This window comes from Geotrypetes seraphini, chromosome 17 (assembly GCF_902459505.1).
Source record: "Geotrypetes seraphini chromosome 17, aGeoSer1.1, whole genome shotgun sequence".
Lineage (NCBI taxonomy): Eukaryota > Metazoa > Chordata > Amphibia > Gymnophiona > Dermophiidae > Geotrypetes > Geotrypetes seraphini.
The window spans coordinates 29370222-29387413 of NC_047100.1; the positions used below are offsets into that span (position 1 = coordinate 29370222).

The window sequence follows — 17192 nt, forward strand, 5'->3', positions numbered from 1 at the left end:
ACGTCCACTCAATAGAACTTGGCAAATGTGTGAAGAGAAGACCACTCAGGCCACTCTGCAAATCTCTTCAGGAAGACAGCTCTAGCTTCGGCCCATGACGAAGGTACACTTCTAGTAGAATGCGCCTTGACAGAAACAGGAGACTGTTTCCCAGCAAGAATGTAAGATGATGAAATGGCCCTATGGATCCATGTGGAAATCATGGCTTTGGAAGTGGGAGTGCCCCACTTAACTGAATGAGTCAGCACAAACAAATGGTCAGAAAGACAAAACTACACTTCATCCTCCGAATCCGCGGTTTCAGCATCTACGGATTCGGTTATTCGCAATTTTTTTTTTTTTTTTTTAGATCCATTTTCATTTTTCAGGCTATTTTTAAGCCCTCTTAGACCCCCCCCTTAAGCCTTACCTGGTGGTCTAGCGGGTTTTCTGGGCAGGAGCGATCTTCCTAAGCTCCTGCCCTTTGCAGATCACTCATAGGAAATGGCTGCCGTGAGCTCCCGTAGTCTCTCAAGACTATGACAGGAGCTCACGGCAGCCATTTCCTATGAGTGATCTGCACGGGGCAGGAGCATAAGAAGATCGCTCCTGCCCCGAAAACCCGCTAGACCACCAGGTAAGGCTTAAGTGATGCGTGGGGAAGCGGGAGGGGGGGGAAGGGTCAGAGCCAGCCCAAATATTATTCGCGGGCCAGCTCTGCCCCTAACCCCCATGGATATGGAGGAAGAAGTGTAGTTGGTGACATCCAAATAACACAGAAGAACTCTACACACATCCAGTTTCTTCAACAGGCGGTCCTGTGACTTGGAACATGCCAGTTGAAAGGCAGGCAAACATACTTCCTTATTGACATGGAAAGCCAAAACTACCTTCAGCAAGAAGGAAGAAATCGTCTTAAGAGAAACCCCCATCTCCGAAATATGGAGGAAAGGGTCCCTGCAAGACAAAGCCTACAGTTCTGACACATGATGCGCCAAAGTAATGGCGACCAGAAAAATGGTCTTGAGCGTCAAGTCCAGGAGGGTAACATTTCGAAAGGGTTCCAATCTTCTACATTCTTGTTTTAACTCTCAATGATAAGATGAAAACCAGGGCGCCTTTTGTGCATAACTCACTGAGTTGGTTGCTAAAGGGGAGAGAGCTTGAAACGTACTTTCTGGTAATCCCTTCCAGTCTTTCCATAGATTTTCTGACAGCTTATCAGAAGATATGCAAGGTAGTACTTTTAGTACATTGGACCAGAAAAACTCTGAGCTGATCTTTTTCCTAATAGTTATACTTTGTTTCTGCTGTACATAAGTATTAATAGGGGACATAAAAATTGGGAGACAAGATTCCCCCCAAAAATGACCTGACCAAGGAACTCTCCGAGGAATTCTCCGCCAGTGAACCTCATCAAACCTAGTTTGTTGGTGCGTATAATCTGTAAAACTAATAAAATCTAACATATGGCTTTTGTATGTAGAGATAGATTAAGTGAATTCAAAAAGGAGATAAAATGTAAAGTGTCTTTGTTTGTGATGTCATCTAAATGTAAGTTAATGTCACCAATTATCAACAGCCTTGAGTACTTTAATAGAGCATGAGAAATAATGAGAAATACGTTCTATAGGAGGGCGGTATAACAAGAGAATTCCTAAAGGATCTTGAGATAGCTCATCACTAAGTCATACTATCATATATTCCAACTCAGGATAGCTAGCCTTATAGATCAATCCTAATCCCCCCTAGAGGTAAAAATACTATTAAAACCATACAGGCAGAGCTCATTTTGGGTAAAAGAGTTGCTCTGATCCAACCAAGTTTCAGTAATAAACATTAAGCCAGGGTCGCTATCTAAAAGTAAATCCTTAATAATCGGTTGCTTATTGCACACAGATCTAGCATTACAATAAAGTGCTGATACTGGGGTGAGAGATTTGGTATACAGATCTGACTGCCTAATAGATGGTAAACTAGGCTTGAGTACATTCTGATTCCCGCCATAAGTTAATCTCTTACGATGATTTTTCCTGTTTCCAACAACTACTGGAATTCTCTGACCTAGGCAGACATTATCGCTCAAGCAGTATTCCAGTGTGCTGGAAAGAGAGATAGTAGTTGAACATGTTAAATTAAAATTTGAAAGAATTAGTAAACATAGTAACCATAACAAATTTAAAAGCCCACCACTAATAGAGAGTAACCTATCCAATCTGATAACCAACAAACCAAAGTAGAATCTTATATTGAGACAGATAAACAAATCAATAACTCATAAGCAATACCAAACCAATATTAAAACAGGAGACAGGCAGCAAGGTTGAAAAGTTAGCTTAAGCAGCCCAAGAGTCAAAAAAGCAGCAATAAAATGCAAAGTCACAGTGGCAAAACTAAAACAGAGCAGTAAAAGCAGCAAGAATTCCTGTTCACGGTCAATGCTCATACAAACTCCAGCACTGCCCTCCTGCCTGTGACATCAATGTTGGGGTAATTGAAATCACTAGAAAACAAAATACTTTTATCCCCTACTGATGAAAATGGAGAATAGTGCTCTATAATGATAAATTGTGGAGGAGAAAAAGACCTGACCTATAACAGCCCTCAGTTCATCATTAGCCATAAAAAAGACAGTTTACCTGCCTTACAGAGTCCAGAGGAAAGAGAGAGGGGTTTTTGCAGAGAGGAGGCTTTTATAGGTTGGAGTCTTATTCTATTGTATGTCCCAGTAGCTTTCTGTTTATAATTTGTAAACTGTTTGAAACAATGGCTAGTTGAATTGATAAGGAAGGTGTGACACTTGCAGGCATGGTAGATGGGATTCGTCTCTGGCTTAGCCCATCTTCTTGATAAACATTCCAGTCTGTGCAGGAGCATTTAGGGTCTATCTGCATCAACATTCCAGAGTCCCATAGGCCTTTGCTGACGCTGGTTAGGCCAACCGAAAATGCTGGCTGCTAGCAATGCTAGACTAACAACATCAAAAACAAATCTGTACAATTCACAGTCCACAAAAGTAAATCCAAATGACGCTTGAAAAACAAAGTACTTATCCACTCAGACATTTCCCTCTTCAGCTGGAACAGAAGCTCTTCCGATTGTCAACAAAAGTCCATTTCTTCACATATGCTCGTACACGGCATGCTCCAAACCGTGTCTCTACTGCAAAGATCCAAATGCCAAAGCAGGCAATCCCTGTTTCGCATTTGTGTTTTCAGGTGGTGAAAATAATTACCAGCACATCTCATTACTGCTTAACTACTGAACCACACTGCCGAAATAACCGTTTAAAAACTCACAGAGCTGCTTTGCTTCAGAGAAACGTCTTCCATTTGACTGCATAATTTAAGCCAGCTGGAGCTACAGAGCTGAGCATGAAGATCCAACACTGCTCACATTGATGTAGCTCGTGTCATACGTCCCCACGTTGAGCTGTCATATGATCTTATTCAAGCACTCGACATTGAAATGACGCATACAATGTTCCACCAGCGGCTCCATTACGTTCCTGGCAGATACAGTGTCTATGTTCAGTCAGGCGGATCTTCAAAGGATGGGATGTCTGTCCCACATGATGTAAAGTTTACCACACAGGCAAATAGGCAGATAAATCACATTCTCAGATGAACAAGACATTAAAGCAGCCGTTCAGAGAGTGGCATGGGGCCGGGCAAGGAGCATGACAAGCTCGGTCCTGTTGGGTGCGCCCAAGATCGGAGGCAGCACGAGGCAGGAGCGCGGAAAGATCGCTTCTGCCCCATACACCGCTGGACCACCAGGGATTAAAAATGGTGAAAAAGGTACGCGTGGGGGAGTGGTTAAAAAATTGTTAGTCAGCCAGGAAGGATCCCTCCTGTCCCAACCTACCAGGTCATACAGCAGGCCTGCTGAGGCCTGCAACAAGTCCGTGAGGGGGTGATGACCCAAATATAGGATGAGACCCCCATATTTTTGGCCCAAAAATCTCATCCTTTATTCGAGTATATACGGTATATATCTTAACTAGAGAAAACTCATCTTTTGAAGTTGAATACCTTTGACATTCCAGGGAGAGTGCTGATGCCTTTTGTTTACATCATATAAATCTCTAGACCCAGGGCTCTTCTCAGAAATCCCTAGCATGGAAGCCAGAGGTTGTGATGCTTAATACATCAAAACTGGACCTCTGATCTCCTGCACCCCAAGGCACCAAAAGCAATCCATAGGGGTGACTATCAGGATTTAAAGTCCAACCAGTATACATTGCTGGCAAGGATCGGATGACAACTGGAGAAGTTTTGCAGCCAAAGCAGTGAAGTCATTTCAAGCTGGACTTCAGTCTTGACTGTTTTTTTTTTTTTTCACTTTCTTTTTAGTTTATGATATTTTATTTTTAAATCTCTTTCATTGTTTTGCCACTTGGTTTTTGTTTCCTATTTTATTATTTAAATTTCATTTAAATTTCCCCAGAATTCTATTGCTTCAACGGTTCTCCCTTCTGCTTCTATTTCCTATCTCCCCTCTTTTTTCAACCTTTCAAAGTCCTTTAGTTTATTGTAGTCTTATTAGAATGTTTATTTTGTTATTTTTTTCTCATCTATCTCTATTTTATTTCTTCATTACTCTACTAATTGTCATTTTTCCAGGTACTTTAGTTAGATTGTGAGCCTTCGGGACAGTAAGGGAATTTCTAAGTACCTATTTTACTTATAATTTTAATGCACCCTATTGTCTATTTTTCTGTAAACTGCTTAGAATCCTAACAGAGTTTAGCGGTATATAAGAAATAAATTACATTACATAAGAGCCATTAAGTCTTCTCACCATCTCGGACTTGTAAATTAGAGCAATCTTTGGATGAGTCCCAGGGGGAAAGCCTCATTAAAAATACTCTAAGAATATCCAACTGCAGTTAGAAAGGTCATATGCAGTACATTTAGACCTTTCTCAGGTTATTGAACAGGTCACCGATGCACAAGGCCAAGGAAACTGAAGCTCCCAAGCAAGAGGGATGATTGGACAACGCTGCGTATGCTTTTCATAGTAATGGCATTGGTACTAATCTATCAGGTAAAAGTGTTTCCTTACCTTTGTCCCATATTTTTGGCTGCTCCCTTGTTAAGATTGTCACGTGACAGAAGAGGCAGCAGGTTGATGACAATTCCTTCCAGGCTCTTTTCTTCATCCAGATTATACAAGGCTTTGACTGGCATAAGATGGTCGCTGCAAAGGATATGCACACATTTTTTTAAATATATGATTTCTTTACTACATCAAGCATTTTTAACCTGTGTCTTAGCACACAGCTCTAATGCATGGGACCCAAATCCCTTTGGCCTTGTTTAATATGGTACTATGTTAGCAAGGCCAAAGTTGATTTATGCACATAGACAACCAATAACCAGCAATACAATTCTTGGCTCAGAGCATCCAGCTTTATTTTAATTATTTATTTATTTGGGGGGATGGTGTCAGTGATTTCCTCCTAATCTTTGAGGTTTCAAGCTTGATTGGAAACAGGGCTGGGATCAGGCAGCATTCACATTTACAACTATCCTGGGATTTTTCTCCTATTTTATATTGCTAATATAGTCAAGTTATTTTAACTACGTAACATAATTACACACATTACAATTTCATGATTACATGAAAATGTCTTTTGTCTGTTATTTCTGGGCCTTAGACCTTAGAAGTCTGCCCGGTACTGTCCTTAGGTCCCAACTACTGGAGTCGCTGTCGATGCTCACTCTAACGCAGGGGTGTCCAACCTGCGGCCCCGTGAAGTATTTTGTGTGGCCCCGGTCGAGGGTGATGCAGTGTTTTCCTCTGCTGCCTCCGGGTTTTTACCATCTTGCCGGCTCCCTCCTCTGTCTTGCTGCAGCATTTGCGCAGCCCCAGAAACATTTTTTTCGGCCAATGCGGCCCAGGGAAGCCAAAAGGTTGGACACCCTTGCTCTAACGTAATCAACGAATCTCATAGATTGCTGGATTCAGTTCATGAAATTCTGCTCAGCACCATCCTCATGTTCCAAATTGCTGCCACTCCCGAAGACCTCACCAGCCCATCTTAAACCGATTTGCCATATCGACTGTGCAAGTCTGCCCAGTACTGGCTTTATTCTTCAGTTTATAACAGATCCTCTGTGTTCACTGTTTTCTTCTCCACCACCTTCCTTTCTGTGAAGGAGAAATTAGGTTCTTACCTGCTAATTTACTTTCTTTTAGCTTCTCCAGACCAGTAGAGGTTAACTTTACGAATGGGTATATATCTAATCATGACCAGCAGGTGGAGACTGAAAACAAAACTTTGGGACAGTATATCCTAGCCCCTCCTCTCTATTTCCCTCAGTCTGCCGAATAGCCAAGCAGAACCAAGAACTGGAAAACAACAGAGAGAAAAAACAATACTCCGAAAGGAGTAACAAATAACATACCCAAAAATGCTGTTGGAAAATGCAGAGGAGAAATTCCCGAAGGAAGAAGGTCCCCACAGCTCGCCAGCTAAGCCAGCCGAGCCACAGCCGCTGTTCTTCAATTCTCCCCGGCCCTAGAAAAATACTAGAACCCGCAGCAAAAACCAAAAACTGCCCGCGCAACAGCCCCAACAACAACAACAACAGACAGGGTGGGGACCTCTACTGGTCTGGAGAAGCTAAAAGAAAGTAAATTAGCAGGTAAGAACCTAATTTCTCCTTCTTTAGCACTCTCCAGACCAGTAGAGGTTAACTTTACGAATGGGACGTACCAAAGCAGTCCCTCTCACGGGCGGGACCCCCGAAGGGCCGATACCAGAACACGCTCACCGAACACCGCGTCCCGACGCGCCTGAACATCTACCCGATAATGCCGAACAAATGAATGCAAGGAGGACCAAACCGCAGCCTTACAAATATCCACCGGAGGCACGAGCGACGACTCAGCCCAAGAAGCCGCCTGACCCCTAGTGGAATGAGCCTTGAGAAACTCCGGAACCGGCTTCTGACTCAGAAGATAAGCGGAAGCAATCGTCTCCTTGATCCAGCGCGCAATAGTAACCTTAGAAGCGCCAGCCCCCCGACGAGGACCCGCCAGAAGCACAAAGAGATGATCGGAGCTCCGAAAATCCCGGGTCCGCTGCACATAAGCATGGAGGACCCGACCGACATCCAACTTGCGCAGCTGTCGTTGCTCAGAAGAACCCTCCCGACTACCCAAGACCGGGAGGACCACCGATTGATTGACATGAAAAGGAGAAACTACCTTCGGCAGAAAGGAAGGAACAGGCCGCAAAACAACCCGCTCCTTCGAAAACTCCAGGAAGGGAGCCCTACAAGAGAAAGCCTGTAGCTCAGACACCCGTCTAGCGGAAGTAATGGCCACCAAAAAGACCGACTTCAGCGTAAGGTCCTTCAACGAACAGCCATCCAACGGCTCGAAAGGAGGGCGCACTAGAACAGAGAGAACCAGATTGAGATCCCAAGAGGGAATCGAGGGCCTTATGGGAGGCCTGATCAACTTGGCCGCCCTAAGAAAGCGAATCACATCAGGAATGGCTGACAAACGCTGACCTGTCACCAGCCCCCGAAAAGCCGACAGGGCCGCCAGATGAACCCGGAGAGAAGACCAGGCCAGGCCCCTATCCAAGCCATCCTGCAAAAACTCTAGAATGTTAGGCAGAGAAGCGCGAAAAGAGACCACTCCCCGCGCTCGGCACCAATCCTCAAAAAGACGCCAAACCCGTACATAAGCCCGAGAGGTAGAAAGCCTCCGGGACCCCAAAAGTGTAGAGATCACCTTGTCGGAATATCCCTTCTTACTCAGGCGGCCCCTTTCAAGAGCCAAGCCGTAAGACAAAAGGGAGACGGGTCGAACATGGGAATGGGACCCTGCGTCAGAAGATCGCACCCGAGAGGCAGAGGAAGAGGATCCGCCATCAGATGCCTCACCAGATCCGCATACCACGGACGACGAGGCCAATCCGGAGCCACCAAAACCACCAGCCCCGGATGGCGAACAATGCGAAGCAGTACTCTGCCCACTAATGGCCAAGGAGGGAACACCTACAACAGCCCCTCCGTTGGCCACGGTTGGACCAGAGCATCCAGACCCTCGGCCAGACCGTCCCTGCGACGACTGAAGAAGCGGGGTACTTTGGCGTTGCCACTTGTAGCCATCAGATCCATCAGGGGCTGCCCCCAAGCACGCACTATCAACTGAAACGCCTCGGCGCCGAGACACCACTCTCCCGGATCCAAGAAGTGACGACTGAGGAAGTCCGCCTGAACGTTTTCTACCCCGGCAATGTGAGAGGCCGAGAGGTCCAGAAGATGCGACTCCGCCCAAACCATGAGCCGAGCCGCTTCCTGCGCCACCAGAGTGCTCTTGGTGCCCCCCTGACGATTGACATAAGCCACCGCCGTGGCATTGTCCGACAGGACTCTGACCGACTTGCCCAACAAAAGGGAGTGGAAAGCCAACAGCGCCAGCCGGACCGCCCTGGTCTCCAACACGTTGATCGACCAGGAGGCCTCCTCCGTGGACCAGGTTCCCTGAGCTGAGTGACCCAGGCACTGGGCCCCCCAACCCAGGAGACTCGCATCCGTAAGGAGCACCGTCCACCGCGGAAGATCCAGACCCACCCCCTGAACTAGGTGAGGGGTCCGGAGCCACCAACGCAGACTGCAGCGCGCCAAGCCTCGCAGGGGAACCGGAACATCCATCCCGTGCCTCTGGGGAGACCACCTCCGGAGCAGAGCATACTGGAGAGGACGCATGTGGGCCCGCGCCCACCTCACCACGTCCAGGGACGCCGCCATCGACCCCAGGACCTGGAGGAAATCTCGCGCCCGAGGACACCGGGACGCCAAAAGCAGGCGAATCTGAGATTGCAATTTGCTCACCCGGGCCTCTGGGAGGAAGACCTTCCCCAAGGAGGTGTCGAACAGCACCCCGAGGTACTCCAGACGCTGAGCCGGAACCAACCGACTCTTGGAAAGGTTGACCACCCAGCCCAGCGACCGGAGAAACTCCACCACCCGAGCCGTAACCCGGTAGCTTTCCTGCAACGACTTGGCCCGAATTAACCAGTCGTCCAGGTAGGGGTGTACCAGGATGCCCTCCGACCGCAAGGCTGCCGCGACGACCACCATCACCTTGGTGAACGTCCGGGGAGCCGTGGCCAGCCCAAAGGGAAGCGCACAGAACTGATAGTGCCGCCCCAAGATCGCAAAGCGCAGGAAACGCTGATGAGAGGGCCGAATGGGAACATGCAAGTAGGCCTCCGTCAGATCGAGAGAAGTGAGAAACTCCCCCGGCTGAACCGCCAGAATGACCGACCGCAGCGTTTCCATCCGGAAAGAGGGAACCTTGAGAGCCCTGTTGACCCCTTTCAAATCGAGGATGGGCCGAAAAGTCCCCTCCTTCTTGGGCACCACAAAGGGTCTGGCGAAACGCCAGCGTCTTCCCAGGAGTCTGACATGGAGAAGCGAGGCAAAAATCCGGCAGAGAGCGGGCGAACTCCAGGGCATAACCGTCCCGCACCACCTCCAGGACCCACTGATCGGACGTGATCTCGGCCCATTTGGGAAAAAAAGTCGCGCAGCCGGGCCCCCACCAGAACCAAAGGGGGCGCCGGCAAGGAGTCATTGCGCAGGACGGGAAGCGGGGGAACCGGCGGAGGGATTCCCTGCCCCCCGACGGGCCCCCCGAAAGGGCTGCATGCGCTGGAAGAACCGACCCCGGGAAAACCCCGGAGACTGGAAAGAAGCAGCCCCCACGCCCAGGGCGATACTTGCGAAATTCCCGCAAACGCCCCCGGGCCGCACCCCCCCGAGACGCCAGGCGGGCACGGACCTCCGGCAGACGGGGAACTTTCGAGTCCGACAGAGTCTGAATCAACTTATCCAAGTCCTCTCTAAATAAAAACGACCCCCGAAAGGGAAATTTAGTAAGCTTAGCTTTGGACGCAGCATCCGCCGCCCAAGCGCGCAGCCACAACACACGCCTTGCGGCCACGCCAAAAGCCATAGACTTAGCCGAGATCCGCACCAAGTCATACAGAGCATCCGAGAGGAATGAGGCAGCCATCTCAATCTTCGCTACCTCCTGATCCACCAGAGACCAGTCGTCAGACTCTCGATCCAAGACCCGCTCCGCCCACCGAAACACGGCGCGAGCGACCAGTCCCCCACACATAGCCGCCTGGACCCCAAAGGCAGAGACCTGAAAATTTTGCTTAAGGATGGTCTCCAATTTGCGCTCCTCAGAGTCCCGCAAGGCAGAACCGCCCTCAACAGGCACGGTATGCCGCTTGGAAATAGCCGAGACCACCGCATCCACGACTGGCGAAGCTAACGTAGCCCGATCCCCTTCAGGAATGGGATACAGGCGAGCCATGCTGCGCGCCAGCCGAAACGGCGTCTCCGGCGTTTTCCACTGCTCAAGAATAATATCCCGAATATCCTGATGCATAGGAAAAGAGCGGGAAACGGAACGGATCCCTCGTAACAGAGGGTCCCCCACACGCGGAGTCTCCGGCGGCGCGGCCTCAAAACGCAAAGCCGAAGAAACCAGTTGAATAAGGTCAGGCAGCTCATCTCTCTGAAAAAGGCGCACCACGGACGCCTCGTCACTGGAGAACGGGAAACCCGACAACCCGCCGCCAGCTTCCGTCCCCTCCAGAGGGTCCTGGAATTCCTCAGAAGGGTCCAGGTCCTCCTCCAGGCCGACACGTTCCTCCGACCACAAATCCTCGTCCCACGACACCCGCGGACGCTTGGACAAGAGAGGCGGCGGAGGGGACGTCACGTCAGACGAGAGAGGCAAAGCCGCAGGGAGCGCGGAGGAAACCCCACCCCCCGAGACCCCCTGGGCGCAACCGGGACCCCCAGCCGCCTGAAAATAGGCTTTGCATAATGAAAAGAAAAAATCAGGGGAAAAACCCCCGAGGGTCCCAAGGGACTCCCTGCCACAGCAGGGGACCCAGCAGAACCTTGCCCCTGCATAGTCAAAACAGGGGGAAGGTCACCTGAGGTGGAAGACAAAATGGAGGGGCCAGACAGAGAAGATGGCGGTATTCCCGCCAAAAAAGCTCCCTCCATAGCCTGAAGCGGCTGAGAAACCTGAATAGTCTCAGCCGCTAAAGCAGGCAAGCCGGCATCAGCTGTCAAAAAATCAGCTGAGAGGGAATCCTCTAAAACCCGACCGTCGGCGGCTCGGGGATTCCCTCCGTGGGCGGACGGAGAAGACCGGGCTTCCCCACCGTTCCCGGCCGACTCGCGAGGCACCATCGGCGGGGAGCTCTGGGCGCCTGCAGCCGCTGCCGACGGAGCTCCACCACCTCACCGACCCAAACCGCCGAGTTCAGGCCGGCCGCGAGTGCCTCGCGGCTGGACTAAATTTGTGTCCTACTCCCCCGGAGAAGGGCACAAATGCTCCATACGCGACCTAGCTAGAAAAAAGTGCCGGTTACATGAAAAAATACAGTAAAATACAGTTTTCTTAAAGGGAAACAACCCTTCAGACCAGCACTACCTCAGGATTTTTTTTTTTTTTTTTTTTACAGAACAGACTCCACAGGCTCTCTAAGCAATATGCCTTGCTTGATTTAGGGGGCAAGGCTTACTGCTGAGGCTCCTCTAAAAAAATATGGGGAGGTGGAGGAAGTGGGGGGAGGGACCCCGCTCGTGACCCGCCGGGTTTGACACCCCCGAGGTCGGACGAACCCCCAAACAGAGTCCGCCCAAGCTCCGTCCGGCTAAAAACAGGGACAATAAACCCCCTAAACAAATTCCAACAGCCCTACCAAGGGAGATGGGTACAGATCACTCAACACCTGCTGGAGACTGAAAGAAGACTGAGGGAAATAGAGAGGAGGGGCTAGGATATACTGTCCCAAAGTTTTGTTTTCAGTCTCCACCTGCTGGTCATGATTAGATATATACCCATTCGTAAAGTTAACCTCTACTGGTCTGGAGAGTGCTAAAGAAAACGAATTTCCTAACATTAATCAAAGTCTACCATCCCACAACCTCAATTTATGCCTTCCCTTTTCTGAGAAAGATTTGGTTTCAGTAACTCAATCAGGATTTTGACCACAATATAGTACTGACACATTACTTGCTTCTCCTGAGACCCCTCCCTAATTTCTCCCCTTTCAAACTGCCAGGGACACTATCAGCAAAGACCTCCACAGAAACACAAGCAAAATCTGTTCCTGCATTTAACCTCATTAGTCCAGTGCATGATAAATATATTTGTTCAGTATCTCAATTGCACTGTTATATTTTCTGCTTATTGATTATAGTGCCTTCACATTCAACTGTACTGCTATAGTGCACCCCTGCATTCTATAAACCAGGCATGTCCAACAGGTAGATTACGATCTACCTGTAGATTGTGGAGGGGTCAGAGGTAGCTCGCCAGCCCCACTTGGCGCCTTCTCTCCAGCAGCTCGCCTCATTGCTAGGAGAGAGTTCTTGCTGGCAGGTCATCTGCTGAGGGCTTGCCGCCGCCGCTGATCCTTTCCCTGTCTTTTTTCCCTGCCTGCGGGAATCTTGCCTGCGGGTGTATTGGGGGAGCTTGTTTTCGTGCCAATAGTTTGTGGGTACCCCAGGGGGCTGCCACCCACACCCCGTGACAATACGCCACAGGCCTGGTGTCATACCTAGTCTCCTGCCTCTCAGAATCAAGGACTTGACTCCTTGTAATACTGCTGAGTGCTCAGGCTGGACTGAAGGAAGCAGGGTTGAAGCAGGAGTCAATTTGGCAAGCATGATGCAGAATAGTTTCCAACATATTCTGCAAAGCCGGCACCAAGACCACTGGATCTGGTACAATTGGTGTGGCTATGGACTCCGAGGAAGAGGACCTCAAGGAAGAGTGTTGCCTCGATTTTGAGACACGCTTCCTGGATTGCCTCAGACCCACCGGTTCTAATGGTGGCATGTCCGGAGGGGTTGGCTTAGCTATCTTACCTGATGGAGACATTGAGGATAATGGCGCTTCAGGAGAAGATTTAGCTGATTTCCCTGAAGATGAAGACTTCCCCATTGAGGAAGGTTTGAGCGAGGTCGAGGTGGAAGATTTTGGCCCCGAAGAAGACTTTGCTGGAGTCGGGGCCGGAATCGATGTGAAAGCCTTAGGTAAAGGCAGATCCATTCCCCTGAATATTTTTTCAATCCGAACTCAACGATGTTTAAGGGTTCGATTTTGAAGTGTAGCACAGCGGGTGCACGACTCCGGACAATAATCAGGTCCTAAACACTGTACACACCACTTGTGTGGGTCAGTGATGACACCGGCTACACTTCTTGAACCCTGTGACCGGCCGGGACAAGGAATGAAACACGGCTGCAGTTAAATCGAAGCCTGCAGGCTGAGGCCACTGAAGAGGCCCCGCTGTGATACGATAAAAAAAACCAAACAAAACTTTTTTTATTTTTTTTTTTTTATCAAACGCGCAAATAAACACAGCGACCCTGTAAAGAAAATACACGAGCCGCGGTGAGAAGGCACGAGTAGAACTAACTCTCACGCAGAGCTTTGAAACGAGTGCTTCTCAGCTCTGTGGAAAACTTAGAACTGAGGAGACACGCGCCCTACATCGGGTGGGAAGGCGTGTGACAGTCACAAACTTTCTTAAAGTTCTTCAAGCAAGTCTGTCCGTATCGGGGCTCCGTGGATGACGTCACCCATATGTTGAGAATATGCTGCCTGCTTGTCCTGGAATAAGGTCATCTAGCCTCTCGCCAAACAGCATCTAACCTTTGAATGGAAGCTTGCTCAGCGTCACCCTGGTGGCAGATTCAAAGCGTTCAGTGAGCCAACACTGCATAAGCCGAGAATGTGCCTAGAACTCTGAGATCATAATTACAAGGCATCCACCATCTAATTTATACCCTCCAGCACCAGCTGGGGGCGGGCAACCTCCTCTGCCAAGGGCATCTGGCGTAATCTCATGTAATGGGCACATGCCACAAGAATCCACTTCCAAAAGCTCCTTTAAAACTATGTCCACCCTGCAATCCTGGAAGTCTTTAAGCAGCACTCATTCTACACTAGGGAGGGCTGTGCGCTTGATGGCCTGAGCCTTCCAGTGAAGATTATAGAGATAAGGACGGTATCTGAATTAAAGAAAGTATGGGACAAGCATAGAGAATCTCTAAGATTAGTAGTTGGAAAGGATGGGCAGATTGGATAGGCCATATCATCATCTTAGTTTGCTGTCGTTTTCTCAGTTTCTATAAATATCATCAAATACTAAGAGTTGCAATCAAAGACCAAGAGAAAGTGATAGAAAGATACATTTTTCCTTGGCGCCACTCACTTCAATAAAAAGACCCTCACTGATACATATAGACTCACGCTACAAAACGTGTTTAAACCAGCACCTAAACGTTTAGCTTACATAAAACTTATGTATCGAACCAAAGGGAATGGAAGCAATAAGGGACAGGGTCTGGGAAAGACGTGGCAAGTTCACAGGCATTTTAGTACAAGGCTTCTTGGTCCTAAACTATCAACATCAAGAGTCACATTTAGGATTTGGTAAACAGCTGCCCCTGCGCTTTTTGTCTCCTCAGCTGGGCTATGACTGCATCAAGATAATTGGAAAATGTACCAACTACATATAGTTTCATAGTTTATTTAAATTTTTGATTAAACGCTTATCCACAGGTTAAAATAGCTGGGAGACGAACATTTTTAAATTATAAGACATACACCAACTAAACAAGCATGACCTGAAAACAATGGGAAAAAAGGGAAGAGCTACAATTTCTTAGAAAGAATACATAAAAGGAAAATACAATAGGAAAGGGGAAAAGTTAAAAATTAAAAAGCAAGCATTTTAGGCTAAGGTATAGAGAGAGAGAGTTCCAAATTAAAGGGGCGATGACTGAAAAAAATGAGGGTACGACGAGTACCAATTATCTTGAGGGATGGGACGTTCTGGGGGGGTCATAGGGGATCAGTAGTCTATCTATAAATGCCGGAGCATTAGTTTGCATAGTTTGTAAAACAGGCAACCAGTGAGCTTTTTGTAACTAAGGGGTGATGTGATCAAATTTTTTAGAATCCGAAATCATTTTGATAGCTGTGTTTTGTATAAGTTGAAGACGTTTTATATCTTTTAGACACAACTCTTTATATAGTGAGTTACAATAATCAATTTTAGATATTACGAGAGAATGAATTAACACATTAAAAGAATTTACGTTAAGGAGAGGGACCAAAGATCTAATCATCCTAAATTTGTAAAAGCAGTTTTTGACCAGCGCACTGATTTGAGGACGGAATGAAAGTTTGTTATCAATAAGGTTGTTGGAGTTGATTTAAGAGGGATATTGTCGATGGAGAGCGGACCAATTAAGTCTAAACCTTCACAATGCTAGTTTTAGAAAAGCATATTTGCATTTAGCCAATCATGAATTTTAGCTAATTTGAGATCTATGGTAGAGATATCATTTTGATTAGTGGGGTCAATGGTAGGAATTAATCCCAATAAGGTGGCCAGTCACTTGTAATTCAGGGGGAGACTTTTGGTTATCAAACACTCCCTAGGACTTGAATATTTAAAGCACACTTTTGTGTTAGATTTCTTTCCTTGATCTCCTCTGAGATCGAAATAAGAGCTGTCCACATAGTTATTTAGACTAAACAGTTGTTCTAATAGCCTCTTTCACTCCACCTTCATCATTTATTTTTCTAAAACGGGTGTTTATTTTAGAACAGGCTCTACATCGGCAGACATTGTTCTAAAATACTGCTGAAACGAGATGCACTGACCTCCATGTCTCAATTCCTACTTCTACAACCTGTTTAAAATGGGGCTGATAATGTTTTATGAGCCCCTGAAAAAATTCTCCTCAGCACAAGGCAAATATTATGATTTGGGAATTTGAGAACAGACCAACATCCTCTGGCTCACAAAATGAGGTTCATTCCTGACCCAGTATTCTCAAAGGAATCTCATTTAGGGATACTGCCCGCTCTGAAGGGTCTGCTTATTCCTGCACTGTACTCATTACGCAGTGGGACGGGGGAGGGGCTGGGCTGCAAGTCTTACATTACTTCTGTCCATGTTGTACTGGTTCTGCAATGGAGAACTGTGTAAGTGATAGAAGTATGGCCACTATGCGATACCTATAGAAAATTACCATTTCTATTCATATCAACCTAGAATGATAAGCAATACAATAAATTAAGGATAAAAGGGTTACAGTAGATGTTTTTAGACCATAACAGCCTTGTGAAGGTTTATCATTCACTCAGGTAAAACAGTTCAAAGTCTCCATATTAAACTATCGCATAAAATTCCCCCTTCATGCTCTGATCAGACTTATAAGCTAAAAAGTTAAACAAAATCTACTTGAGATACCCAAATAAGAAGCATCTAAAACAATCTAAGTAAACTAAAGCTAAACACTGAACATAAACTGTATCTGTGAAATGATAACCTTGCGATACTGACCCTTCCACTGTTGGAGTGAGATCCACAACATAGTCCTCTTGAAAGTCATCCAAGACAGTGCGTGCAATCCAATCCTGAAGTTGGAAAAATTTAATATATTAGCTTCTCCAGACTAGTCCTTGCCTTATCAAAGCAACTTGCCCCACTCCATCTGCAGCAGGTACTGTCTCTGAAATCAAAATCCATTGCTACAGCAAATTTAGGTCACAAATACCAGGCTTCCCCAACAGAATAAATTTTCCATTTCTGTTCAATATCATATCGTTGCGTTATAGAATCATCTTCCAATTATTGCAGATTCCAATGTATGTTAAAAACTTACTTATTTTTTAATCCCGGGCTCCTGTAAGGCGCAGCGAGCACCTGGGAATGTGACCAAAGCTGGAACCCGGCGTGTCCCTTTCCACTAAGGGATCCTTCAGGTCTTTAAAATAGGCACATTCTAAAACTTGTAAGCATGCAAGGTATAAAGGCATCTTAGTCAGAAATGGCAAAGCAAAAATAAACTTTATTTCAACCACTGGTTGAATAAATCAAAAATATAGGCAAAAGCCTTGTAGTTCAAGATGGACTGATATTGCATGAAATGCAAAGGTTCACAATAATATAATCAGGCAGTTGAATCTGGGTCAGCACTGCCTTGTGTACAGTCCCCTGCTTCTGGACTTTAATCAGTCAAGAAGTACAGTTCTCTTCACCAGAGCAGCAATAATCAGATAAGTAATGCTTTTATCCAACAGTCCAGAACACATAAGAATCACAGCATTATTCAGAGTTCAAAATC

At 47.1% G+C, this 17192-nt stretch overlaps 1 protein-coding gene across 4 annotated transcripts in view; it reads right to left on the bottom strand.

Moving 5' to 3' along the window:
* FANCD2 (FA complementation group D2) overlaps positions 1-17192 on the bottom strand; it is a 319297-nt gene that overhangs the window by 157301 nt on the left and 144804 nt on the right. For all 4 annotated transcript variants that reach the window (XR_004537318.1, XM_033925761.1, XM_033925762.1 and 1 more), the window contains exons 21-22: positions 16409-16482; positions 5047-5181 (exon numbers count right to left, since the gene is read on the bottom strand). Coding sequence is in view for 3 of the 4 variants with exons in the window: in XM_033925761.1 (XP_033781652.1) it covers positions 5047-5181; positions 16409-16482 (209 nt within the window). In the remaining variant the exon portion in view is untranslated. The remainder of the gene's footprint in view (positions 1-5046; positions 5182-16408; positions 16483-17192) is intronic.